The sequence below is a fragment of the Dermacentor albipictus genome, chromosome 1 (assembly GCF_038994185.2).
Source record: "Dermacentor albipictus isolate Rhodes 1998 colony chromosome 1, USDA_Dalb.pri_finalv2, whole genome shotgun sequence".
NCBI classification, from domain to species: domain Eukaryota; kingdom Metazoa; phylum Arthropoda; class Arachnida; order Ixodida; family Ixodidae; genus Dermacentor; species Dermacentor albipictus.
In genome coordinates, this window is record NC_091821.1 from 400,526,804 (window position 1) to 400,540,128 (window position 13,325).

Genomic DNA, 13,325 nt, shown 5'->3' on the forward strand with positions numbered 1-13,325 from the left:
AATTGAGGTCTATTTATGCAGGTCGACAGCTACCATCACAATACTATGTGATTCAGTTACTGCATGAACAACCCATGCCAAATGGCCAACATCAGGGAAGAACCTACAAGTTTTATTAAACTCAATCATTGCATATTTCAGAGCCTCCAATGAAAGCTGAACAGCCTCGTAAAACCACTTTGTGTCCAGTATGTTTGGTATCTTAAAAAACAGACGACTTTTGGCTGATTGCACATGCTGAGAAGTGGCACTGTTTATTTTCTCCTCAATGCTTATTTATTTATACCCAGTACATGAAATGCCCCTTCAGGTTTGTACTTGAGGGCTGGGAAGGAACATACACATTACCTAGAAATAAAGTAAACCTTCATTACAACGAAGTGAACTGGACGGTGAAAATATCTGATATCTATGGTAATTCAACAAAAGCAACTACTCCATAAAAGCTAAGGCAGAGCTGGAATAGCACAATTCTGCAGAAGTTTAACACGGGCGTCGCATAGCGCATCGAGCCCGATCATGCCCAAGCACACAGGATGTTTCGTGCATCTTGGTTTGGGTGACGTCCGCACACGGAAGACTGCGCGGAGCAACATTTGCCTGTTCTGTTGTGCACAACTTCCACGGCACCGCAGTGCCATGGCGGCAAGTTCCTCAATGATAACACGTGGACGCAGCCAGGAGGAAAAGGGTGCACAGTCAACATGACGGCATAACTGGAGACTGAGAGGGTCACTCGCTTGCCCTGTGTGAAAGGCACTTGGCGTTCACTCTAAGCTGAGCAGCTTATTGCTTTGCTTTGAGTAATCCAATTTGAAATGCATGCGTTTTGGTTGGGAGTGGAAGAAATTTTGAATAAAGCGATCATTCGAGTAAAACAATTTCATCAAGGTTGAATTAACAAAAATAAACTGTATTATAGAAATAAAAAAATACAGTGGTTTTCAGTTGCTTGTTCAGCATTGTTTGTCGTCTCACTTTCTTCGTCCCTTGCACTGCCCCTAACCAACTCAGCCAATTCTCTGCTCTTCTAAGGAATATGTGAATGGTCTACACAAGCGACAAGAAAAAAATCAGGTGCAGCATTACGAGAAAAAGTTTAACAAGAAAACATAGTGACTGCAAAATAAACATTAAGAAGAAAGAAATTGAACAAATTGTTGGAAGTCAGCGTTGTGCGTGTCTTTCTTCGTTTGTCCCTATCTCTCGCGCTGTTTTTATTCTAACATGCACAGTAGTTTTGAAATGTGAAGTATAGTGCAATAATGCTGGTGGGAAGATCGTTCAAGTTTACAGCTGTTTATAAAAAGAAAGATAGGAGGTGGGACAATGTTTATACTGTACTAATCGAATGAAGTGCATCCTTTAGGGCTTACTAAAGTACATACAGTCGACATCCGTTAATTCTAGTTTGGTTAATTCAAATTTTCAATTAATTCGATCCTGACCAAAGGTCCCAGCTTGTGCACATACATTTCTATGGGCCCAAACCTTCATTATTTCGATCTCAATAATGGCCTTCGCTCAATAATTCGAACTTCACTGGCAAGCTTTTGCCACAATACAGCAGTGTTGTCCTGTGAAGTATATGCGACTTATTGTGGCGAAACATACAAAGAATGGAAAGGGTCCACTGCCACAGGACATAGCATACGTTTCTTAATTATACAGGTGCACATGCACAATCTCCGCTCACAGTGCAAGCACCTCGACATCTAATAAGAATGCTGGCCGCAATTCAGAGCTGTTTCTGATGTTTCTGTGGCAGTTTGAGCCCTAATTTTGCACATGCCATGCATGTCTCGTATTTAAGACCGTTAACAAGGCCTAGTATGCGTTCCTTAATTATGCACATGTGCACATGCCCTGGACCGAGAAGCGGAGAAAAACCATCTGTGTTTTGGAAGAGCTAGTGAAAAAGAATGCGGTAAAATGAAAAAAACTTCGAAAGTCGAGGGGACGTCTAAAGCCAACAAAACACTGGTCTATCTAAACTCTGAAGGCCTGTCAGTAAACTTATTACGCATCTCGGTGCTCGTACTATGACTGGAGACGGCGCATGTGCGTGTGTAAATTAAAGAACACATGCTATGTCTCGTAATAACAGAACCTGGTCTCACTTAATATGCTTCTCCACATAACGCGTACTATTGCGTCGAAGCTAACTTTAAAGGCAAACACTGCTAAGTGAATTACCAGTGTGTTTCGGTGTTTTTTTTTTAGAGCGCAGCTCTTTGGCGTCCGTTCCTGAGTTTCGCGTCGTCGTCGGCGTTGTCGTTGGCCTCGCAACCAGCTCCGCCCCCCTTTCATCCCCCCAGCGCTAGTAGCGACCGACTGGTACCGCTGGATGCCGCTGACGCCGCTAGAGAGTCAAGATAACGTGACTGCATAGAACACCGTCGCCGCCATGCAGAAAGAGGAAAAAAGGGTCCCCCCCCCCCTGTTCTTGTGTGGCGGATAGGGTGCTCTTCAGTTGCCGACGCGCCGGTTATTTCACGTAGGCCCCGGCACGTTGACGAATACGTGACCACCTTCCCACGGCTAGACCTGGTTCTTAGCGCTGCGGAAGCGAGGGTATCATATTGTTTGTGTCGGCATCGGCGGCGTTGTCCCTGAAACCAACTCCGCAGCTGGGGTTGACTCACTATCGGCGTCAGCGGCATCAGTCAGTCGCTGCTATCTCTTCCCTCCTCCCTTTATCGTGTTGTCCGCTTGCTGCGCGCGCTTCTGCCCCCATCGTTTGCCGCTGGGTGTACACGCCGCCCCCCTCCCCCCTCTTCCTGCGAGTCTCCGGTTGTCAAAGCGCCGGCTCGAACTTAATTCCTTTCTTCGCTCCTCCTCCAATGCAACCCCTGTGCGGTGGCAATCAGAGAGCCAGATCGGTGGCGGCGGATCTGTATATGTGCACCGCCCGAGCCGAAATTGCCGCTGCCGTTATTTCTCCGACCACAAAGCTTCCTTCATGTCTGTCAAGAACTGTTAGTGGAGTCTTTGTTAAAGGAATACGTGTGAAAAATAAAAAAAAAAATTCTGTGATAGCGCATACATGTGTTGCTCGATTTCTTTGCCTCAATCTATCGAAAAGGTGAAACAGCTTATTTGCTGCGCTCAAATTTCGCATTAGGAAGTAACGTAATCGTTGGTAATTTTTTCTGTCATTTGTTTAATTCGACCTGCTGGATATTTCGATCAGTTTCGAATAAACGGAAGTCGCTGTATTTACATTTCCACTGGCTCCAGCATGTGTGATGTTGGCGTAAATTTCGCTTGTTAACATAGATCATAGTTCATGTCAGCTTTAGTGACCAGATTTTCAGAGACCTGACATAGCACTCTTGAGTAATTGCACACATGGGGTGGCCTACATAAAAATTTCCCTGTCACATTTCATTCCATGAGTATAAGACATGCATGATACACAACACAGTATAATCATGACTGATGTGCTTGGGGACATGGCGCGCTGGATGGGTACCACTGTTCGGCTGTAGGCTATAAAAAAGCTTATGGCAAGGACAGTGCTGGAATACCCCATATTTTGTTTTCAGATCGGATAGGTTAGCTTAACAGATCATGTAGGTAAAATAAACAAGGTTAGACAGTTAGATTAGTTGACCCACGGATAAATAACCTTGCCAGAAATTGTGACCAGAGTGAGACTTCAGCAAAGCCTAGGGACAAAGAGAGTGTCAGCATTTTACCGGCCCTCATCATGGTATGTGTTGTTATTTTTTTACCTTCTCTGCTGAATCTGTTAAAAAAGGCAACTACGTCCAGAAACTAGTTTGTCAAATGTAGCTTGCTTGCACTCGACAATAATGACACTGTCCTTGTCAGCTCTAAGGTGGTAAACAGAACATGTGTTAATTTCACCTTAATTAAAGAGAAAAATAGGTTGAAATGTATTAGTAAATTACGCTTCTGCATAACCAAGAAAGTTGCTCCTACCATGATAGGAGGCTTGCCAGGCCAGAAAAGACTCTAAAGCAAAATACAGGTGACACTTTGTGAAGTTCTCACATCAGCTGACTGTGATGTCACAGATTTTCACAGCAACTGCTTGGGCCTAGTTTATTTTTTATCAGTAAAAATGGGCTGAATTGCATTCTAACAAAGTCAAACATTGAAGTTAGAGATGTTCAGAAACATTTAGTGAGCCACAACAGGCCAAATACCGAAAAATACTTTGAAATCCGTGACATCACATCGACGCAAAAGCACCATGGCGTAGGCAGTAAATAAAAATGAACTTGAACTTTTACCTTCATTTTCTCTTTAATAATCAACCTACCACCACGACATTAATGAAGAGAATCTGTCCAAACCGATTTGGCATTTCTCTTTAGTGCCCCTTAAAGCATTTTGTCACCGTAAAAGACAATGACCGACGACAGACAAGAAGCTGTTAAAAGTGTTGGGCAACAAGAGTTTGTTTTCTTTGTACTCTGAAAGCTATTGGAATCCTGTCAAGTCCACACGATTACTATATTTTTTATCTCTTCAAGATTCCATAAATTTTCAAATCTCCTAGAATTCATTGATACGCATTGCGTGTACAAGCAAGCCAAGGCACACAATATTATGCTGTCTTTAGGTACATAGCAGACAAAACTTGTGAATGCACGGCTTACACTTCAATAAAGGCCACATGTAACCACCGCTAAGAGTACTGTTGACACATTACATAGGTGCAGAAATCAAATGAGAGTTGCTTTTCACGTGTGTGTGAGCATACTCTTCTTCGTACCGAATTGGAGCACCCTTCAGCACAATAGCAGATGACCTGGCATTAGCAGAGTTGATGTCTGTGCAGTGTGCCTGCAGTATTCTATGCATTAGGTGCAGCGTGGAGTACAAGCCACATATGCGTGTGTGTGTGTGTGTGTGTGGGCGCGCGCGCGCGCGCGCGCGTGCTTTCACAAAGTTTACTCTGCCACCTAGTACAAGCTTAGCCCGAGGCTCAAGAAAAGCTGGAAGGTACCTTTGTTTGGTGCAGAACATGGATGATGTCGTGCTCAGTAAAGGATGCGCTAACTGCAGAGCTTTGCTGCTCAGCGAGAAGCTGCTGCAACTGCCTGACAAGCATCTGTGTACCATCCTCTGAGCTAAGGCAGGAATGCAGGTGCAGCTTGTTCAAAGACTGAAGCCGCTCAGTGTCCAGACGACAGGAGCCTGCCTTCAAGTTGTCAGGTGAAAACTGCATAGAGTGGCGAGATGTGGCACGCATAAATGCATAAGGTTGTGCGTGCATTCCCCCTTCCTCCCTTAACCTTTTCTACATTGTAGATAAGCCGTACTGATTGCTCAAAATTGTAGCAATAGTGCCAATGTCAAGAGGCATCTTGCTTCAGGAAGTGGAAATTGCTGCCACAAGCAAGTGAATGTTGCTGCTGGTTGAGCTTATCAAATTCTTTCAATTGTGCTAACGTGGAAGGAGCCTTTTCAGAAGCATTGGTTGTTGACTTATCTGGGTTGCTTAAGGTCAAACTTTTTTCGCTGGAAGCCAGGTCTTTAATCCAGCTTTCCATTGAAGCATCCCGGTGGTACTCAGCTACTTTAGGATGAGGGTCTAAAAACACTGCCAAGCTTGCTACTTAGCCAAAATTGTAATTTGCCAACAGTGCCTTTAGTCACTTAGCCTGATTATTATCAGACACAGAGGTTTCCAGCAGGTTACTGGTGTTGTCCGTATCCACAAAGAGGCGGCACAGAATGAGTACTTGAGCTGATAGTTTAGGGTAGCCATAAGCACCAGCAAATGCCCCTTGACAGTGCACAGTTCTTACTTTTCAAATGCTTCACTGCACAGTAAATATACTTCACCGCAATACAGTACGTATGCTTCACGGCAGAACACAGTTGCAGTGCAGCAAAGCTGACATAACCAATCAGTAACAGCAATTGTCAGGGGTTCAAATATTTTGAATAGTAAAAGTGTCTTTTGAAGTGAATCAAATGCTTACAAATTTGAATTGTATATTCAAGTTTTGAATATTCGCATGCCCCTATAGAATGTCATAATATTGGTGGCCTACTGTACTCAATTCTACAGTAAACACTTTGACACATCATCCATTGATATTAAGAGTAAGAAAAAAGATGCCAAAAGATGCCAACTGTAACTGCACAGAGAAGAAAAACGGACCTTAGGACAGAAAACCTAGCTAGTTGGCATATAATTGTTGTAGAGTAGGCCCCCTTAAAACAAGTACATTAGAGAGAACCCATAATAACATAAAAGCACATAAAAGCACATATGTCTCTCCTTTACTTTAGAATTCAAAAATTCTCAGGAATTTACATACCAATGCTAGGAGCATGGACAGCAGAGAAAAGAAATGAAGAGAAAAAACGAGCAAGGCTAGCATGACATTTAAGTGCTAGACCAGCAGCAGCAGCAGCAACGGCGGCGGTGGTGGCGGCGGCGCCAGCAGCAGCAGCAGCAGCAAAATTGTCGCAACTAGCGACACTCTAGTTGAGGTGGTTCCTGCAGTGGAAGTTACCGACACACCAGACAGGTACACCCACCATGATGGTTCAGTGACCGGAACTGTGCTACTGCTGCTGCTCACAAGCGCATGGGCTTGATTCTCAGCCGGTCAAGCCGGCTACACTCTCGTGGGGGCGGAACACAAAAATGCTCATGCACTGTGATGAATGTCAAAGCAACCCAGGTTTCCAAAATTATTCAGGAGTAGTGCACTGCAATGCCTCTCGTAGCTCATCATAATCATGATCATCATGATCATAGCTCATCACATCAAACCCATCACCTAGGTACATGAGCATTTTTGTATTCCCTTCACATTATAAAGTGGCTTCCACAGCCAGGAATTAAACTTGCAGTCTCATGCTTAGCAGCAGAATGCCACAGTCACTGAACCTCTTTGTTGTGTAACCTGAATGAGGCCAGACCTAAAATGTGACTGTGATTTGCAATGCTCAGGAAGAGGAACACAATGCAAGAACTACCATGAAAATGGGCAGCCTTAGAACTACTGGATGCAACAGACAAAGCGGCAAAAGAGGAGAAAATGCGGTCTACCTTGTCAACCATTTCGGAGAGCTGAAGAAACTGGTCCTTGTACTGCTTGCCAAACCCACCTCCTGCCAACACCAGCAGGTTGATCACAGCTTCAGGTGAGAAGCCTTGCTCCTGGAGTGGAAGAAGCACGGGTTTAATGTTTCTGTCCACATAGAAAGGTCCCTAAACCTTTTTCTGATAAGAAAAACAAAAAAATGCCTCCATCCTCCTCCTGCCTGCAAATTTGTTTAAAAATATGTGTGACAATGCGTCCCCGCACGAATAATATAAGTGGCCTCAGACGTAAACATTGTCATCAGTGCATTGTGTACACTATGAATGTGCAAACCTGGCCATCGTCTTGCAACAGTTTGGAAAGTGGACCCTTACAAGACCACTCATCTACTTTGCATTTGATAGGGACCGAAGATGTGTGCCAAAAACTGCTGATGCGGCGAGCAAAAAGCACAGCCGGTCGTTCCCAGTGCCTCTATTTGACGAGGTTTGCGTAAAGATTGGTGCAATCTTTGGTGAATAGAAGCGCTGTCATGGTCACAGCGTTTCTTTAGTTATTTATCTTTTATTTGTTTATTTCATGGGCTTTCTTTCTTGTCACAGTCCCCGAATCCTAGGTTGTTTTAAATGCTGTTGTTGGGCATTTGTCAACATCCTCTACAACTTCTTCATTGACATCTCCTCCATTAGGTAAAGTTATAAATTTAGTTAATTAAGTGTATTCGTTCACAATGAACAAGAAATATTCACAGCGGCCACCATAAACAATACCCATCAAGGTACAGTGAACGCCGTTCCCGTGGTGCCCTCAGGTATTTTTAATTTTTGGCGACCTTCTATTAAGATAGCGGAATACCACAGAATAAATGTGAAGTGGTGTACTGATCATTGCACATTTGCCAATATTTGATGTCACTTGCTGAGAAATAGCTCAAAGATATTTTTGAATACAATAATGAGATAAAACTGTTGCGTGGCTTTCCGGTATGCCTCATCGACCAATATTTTGAATAAGCTCGATTATTCGGGCTTATTCACGGTTCCGCCACAGGCACTATAAAGGCAGTGTTAAACGGCAACGAATATTTCGTGCGTCAAGCGATGTTTAGATAAGATTTTTGGACTCTATCTGCACAAGTCGTGTTGTGAACATAATTGCTGCGAACGAAATGTCGGATGTTTGCGGTTTTGCCAAACGTTTGATTACGACATAAAAAAAAAGAAAAGAAAAAAGAAAAAGAACTCAGTGCCCTTCCACTCCGTGAAGAAGGATGACAATGGTGAACTGCACCTCCGCCATGGGTTAGCCCGGTATTGCACTATCTTTGGGATCAGCCTACACATGGTGAGTGCTTCCCCTCTGCTGTGGGTCAGCCTGGTATTGCACTATCTTTGTGATTGGCCCAGTATGAAAAATTGTTGGTCTTCACGCGGATGCGATCTGCCAGATCCTAGCCATAGACGGTTTCGCTGTTAAAAAAAAAAGAAAAAGTGGTTTTAGGTGCCAGAACAGCAATCTAATTATGAGGCACACCACAGTGGGGTACTACGGATTAATTTTGACCGTCCGGGATTCTTTAATGTGCAGCTAAATCGAAGTACACGGCCTCACTTCCTCCCCATTGCTCCCATCAAAATCCAGTTGCCGTGGCCTGAATTTGATCCCACGACCTCATTTTTAGCAGAGCAACACCAAAGCCACTAAGCAACCATGGCAGGTCAATTACGACCACAATTTGGCCGCTAAGGTTGACTATAAACAATTGCGGTTGCCATTGGATATTTCTGACTAAGTTTTATGAAAGCAAGCAAGTTGTTTGTTGGGGTATCACTATCATCCCAGTAACTTGACGTGGTGCATGAGCAAAATAGATTTAGAACGTCCCATGCACAGCATTCGCCCATGAATCGACGTAGATGTACGAATACGGCACAAGGTTGTGTGATATTTATAACGAAACTGATAAGCTACACGCTGAGCAGACTACACGACCTTTCTAATTCAGAATGACTTTCCTTTCTGACTGCCCAATGAAATGTGCGCCAGTTCAAATGACCTTTAGCTGGTCTACATTTACGCAAATGCATAACACTTTTATAAGACATTCTTAATGCATTGTAGAGCACAAAACGGTTTTCATTTTCTTGTGGCCCAGTTACAATTATGCCAGCAAACACACCCACACTCCAAGGACGCCAATGCTGAAACATATTGCTTAGGCTTGGATTGCAGGGATAAGCACTAGCCAACAGATGTCTATGGCTGGGTAATTAGAGAGTTTTAGCAGTGCCTTATTACCATACGGCGTGTGCGGTACACAGTACAGTATTACCGTTCCATACTAACCTACCGCGATGACTGAAGATGTTTTAGCTGTGTGTGTGGCTCGATGCGTATGGTAACATGATAATGATGATAGTGGCTAACACTGGGACTTTGCTGAATACAATAACTATGTGTTGAGCACGAAGTATTCATTTTGGCGAATACTAGAATGCATTAGCTTGCCCATACGTATATTATTCTTTATGGAAGCACCTGGTGACTGCAAACGTAGATGCGAGTCACAAGGCTGGCTGCAACATCTTGTGACATTTTGTCCTACAACACATGAAACCTTTTCTGTTACATAGGTGTTCTTGTCTAAGCAATATACAAAAAAGGACTGTTTGTTGTAAATTGCATCACTGCCGGCACTTTACACAAGCAGATAAGTAGAATATAGTAAGTTAGTGCAATAAAAACTCTGCATCTCCTTTAAGTAAACTCTGCGACACTAGATCGCCACCAACCTAAAGCGCCTTTTCTTTTTGCCTTTTTGTTATCTGTTTTTATTTTAGAAGATTTTCGCTTTTTTTAAATATTCTTTATTATTATTTTTTTTCTGTCTCATTCGGCCTGAGTATATTACTCACCTGTTACGAACGGTATGGGTCACCAGTTCAGTTCAGTTCAGCTCAAGTTTACCTTCAGGTTAGAAGGGCTGCCGTGCTCGCTGCCACCTCGTCGCGTCACAGAAGGTGAATTAAAGTTAACTCATGCCTCGGTACTACCATGGTGAAGCACACAAGTGAGACACGAACGTGCATGGCGTGGACTCTGTGGCCGACGCCAGTTTCTCACTGTGTCTTGGCTTGGTGCGGCGTGCATAACATGGTGCGAGCCGAACCTTATCGACTCCTTACTGTCTAGTATGCCGTGCGGAAAATCCTTCTGTACAGTAAAGTGCGTGCATGCACCGTCCTCAGCCGGTACGATATTACCGCACTTAACTTACGGTAACATGGCACTACTAAAGCTTTCTACTGCCACTGAACACACACCCTCCTGCTAAATTTGGCAGCGAGTCATTCGAAATTAGTTTTCTGGCACAGCCTGGCACAGCTTGATAGTTTGGCAAGATGGCGCAATTGGTGCACCACTTCCATCCCTGTATACTACTGCACCTATTTAAAATAAATCTTACAAAAGAATGTCCCTTGGACACCCCTTCAAAGTGCCAAGTGAGAACATTTTTGAACAACACTGTTTTGGTCATCCTTAAGTGAAACCCTTTCTCTCTGTCTGCTCAGCTAATTACGAGTACATTAGTCTTCTACTACCGCCGGCTGCAGTTGGCTGCCATGCAGCATAACGTCAAAGCACAATTACAGTCAAACCACTTATAACGATATCGGTTTTAACAATACATCAGTTATAACAATGAGAAGCTGCTGCACCATCAACTTTTGCATGTTTTCCATGGTGAAATAACCCGCTTACTACAATGCCCTGATGCGGCATTATCAGTTATAACGATGAAGTCTGGCTGCTGAGTGTACGAGCTTAAAGGTAGGGAAATGCGAAATCCTTAAAAAAAAGAAGAAGTTATGGGGTTTTACAAGCCAAAACCACTTTCTGATTATGAGGCACGCCGTAGTGGAGGACTCCGGAAATTTCAACCACCTGGGTTTCTTTAACGTGCACCTAAATCTAAGTACATGGGTGTTTTCGCATTTCGCCCCCATCGAAATGCAGCCACCGTGGCCGGGATTTGATCGCGCGACCTCGTGCTCAGCAGCCCAACACCATAGCCACTGAGCAACCACGGCGGCTGGCGAAATCTTTGAAAAGAATAAAAGAAAAGAAAAAGAAAAATTCGAGCTGCTGCACGATGGGCCGCTGTTCCAACAGCCACCGTGTGCTCATTTTCCAGCCATCTCTGCGTGGCTCTCTCCCGTCACCCTCCCACGCCTCCGAACAAGAATGTGCTGTGCCCATAGCTCTATGCCACCCCACCCTCCAAAACACGAATGGACTGCAACAAATGCGCCGCAAGCAGATTGCTCGCATGTTGCCCGCTGGCTCCTAATTCATCCTGTACTCCCCCCTCCACCTCCCTGCTGGCACTGAGCCGTGCTCCCACAAGGGTTGCAGAAGAAAGTGCTAGCCTTTCCTCCTTCCCTCAAGAACCACGTCTATCCTCATTCAGCGCAGTCCTGCAAACAGTTTAATCGCTCACATTCGTTGTAGTTGGCTGCATTGAAGTCGTTCCTGGCCACGCTGTTTCTCAGCCTCACTTGACTCGCCACCAAAACAGAAGATGGCTGATCCACCCGCTGAGCATCGGCAATGACGGCAGCGATGATGCGGTAGGGCAGGCTGCCTCAGCGTTGTCCTCACAGGAGGCTCAGCAGATGATTCAGTTCCTCCGCGGCTTTGTTTTCGTGAGGAACTTTCCGCTGCACTACGTGGAGCACTTGGATACCTTGGAGAAGGATGTCGGCAAGCTTTGCGTATAGCGCGCAAGGCTGACGGACATAGGCCTCTCTCGTGCAAGCCAGTGAGAAGTATGAGGCGAGATGCTTGTGACGATCCCTCCTCAGCATTTCTTCTGGATTTCTCAAGCTGACAGGCTGCCGCGGCAGCCTTCTCGCAATATTTAAATGGCCCCTTTTTGGGCCACCAATGTGATGCCTCGGCGGTGCTCGCATATCGCTTGCTACCTGTGACACCTCTTTGCAGTTGTTATAGCAGTGCCATTTTCTAACGCCGACAGCCGCTGCTTGTTACATGCGACCGGAGCACCCGAGAAGCAGTTTAACGAGTGAACACAATCAGCAGCCAGATGGAGGAAATGGACGGAGGATGGGGAGGAGCATTGGCCTTCCCGCCATAATCGTTTTCTCACATCAGCTCCGCCATCCCCCTATTTTGATTTTTTCATGCAACTCGGTTATAACAATTATCAGTTATAACAATGGAGTTTTTGTGGCACTCGAATATTGTTATAAGTGGGTTCGACTGTATAAGCACAGTAGCTTGTTTCATGCAGATACTGCAAAACCAATTTGCGTAAGGCATTATTTATGAGCTATCAATCATAGTTGTTGGATTGGTCAGTTCTTAACATTTCACAAGCTACAAAATCCATTTGACATGACAGCAGCACTGTCCAAGCTACAACAGAATCCCGAGCAGCTCCCACAAATGAACACACATTCAGCAGAAAACAGAGGGCTCTTCATGTTGCATGGCAAAAGTGCAAGATAGAACAACTCACTCTCAATTTTTCCACACGGATGTCATCTCGACGTTTGGAAAGCTTGGTGCCATCCCTGCGCAACATCAGCGGGAATGATTTCATCTGCAAGAAAGGCTGCTCGCACTTTTCAACACAGCACAAGACCCCAAACAAGTACTTTCCGTTCAATTGGTTGATGCTTAGGATAAAATTTGTCGTTTTCGAGTTTCCTTGTTTTTCTTGACTCACTTTTTGCTGTCTTCTTGCTCAAATTGTGCTTCGACCTTTTCACGCATTAAAGCAGAATGACCTAGCATAATACTGCAAGCAAACTGCAAGTGACAGGTGAGACGTACATATTTAAAAGAAAAGTTCATATTCTATACATACATTTCCAGTTAAGCACCTTGATAAATTTATGCATGCACATATGCTTCATCTGCATGAAAGGCTGCATGTTAACAGGCTGAAATACAGCACAGCTGTGCCATAGTTTCCCAACACATTCGAGGATACGAAATTCTGTAAGTAGGATTTCACGCACATCTAGGTGGCAATCACTGCACTTTCAGTGCAATCAAAGTTGAGCAAAATGTGCTAGGTACTCAGAAACAAGGGTGATGGGAACAGTAGTGCCAATTTGCACTGTGACAAATCTTTTTCACTTATCAATTTTCCACATGATCTGTTACAATTCACTGTTGTTTTAGAATAAAAAGCACCTTCCTTCATCAGTTACAACAAAAGTGGCAGCTACGGAAAGCAACAACATGAAAGGGAAA

At 44.3% G+C, this 13,325-nt stretch overlaps 1 protein-coding gene across 4 annotated transcripts in view; it reads right to left on the bottom strand.

Moving 5' to 3' along the window:
* Positions 1 to 13,325, bottom strand: part of GluRS-m (putative glutamate--tRNA ligase, mitochondrial) — a 38,487-nt gene that overhangs the window by 9,716 nt on the left and 15,446 nt on the right. For all 4 annotated transcript variants that reach the window (XM_065452451.2, XM_070532109.1, XM_070532108.1 and 1 more), the window contains 3 exons: positions 12,583 to 12,637; positions 7,046 to 7,156; positions 4,982 to 5,197 (listed from right to left, as the gene is read on the bottom strand). In XM_065452451.2, coding sequence (XP_065308523.1) covers positions 4,982 to 5,197; positions 7,046 to 7,156; positions 12,583 to 12,637 — 382 coding nt within the window. The remainder of the gene's footprint in view (positions 1 to 4,981; positions 5,198 to 7,045; positions 7,157 to 12,582; positions 12,638 to 13,325) is intronic.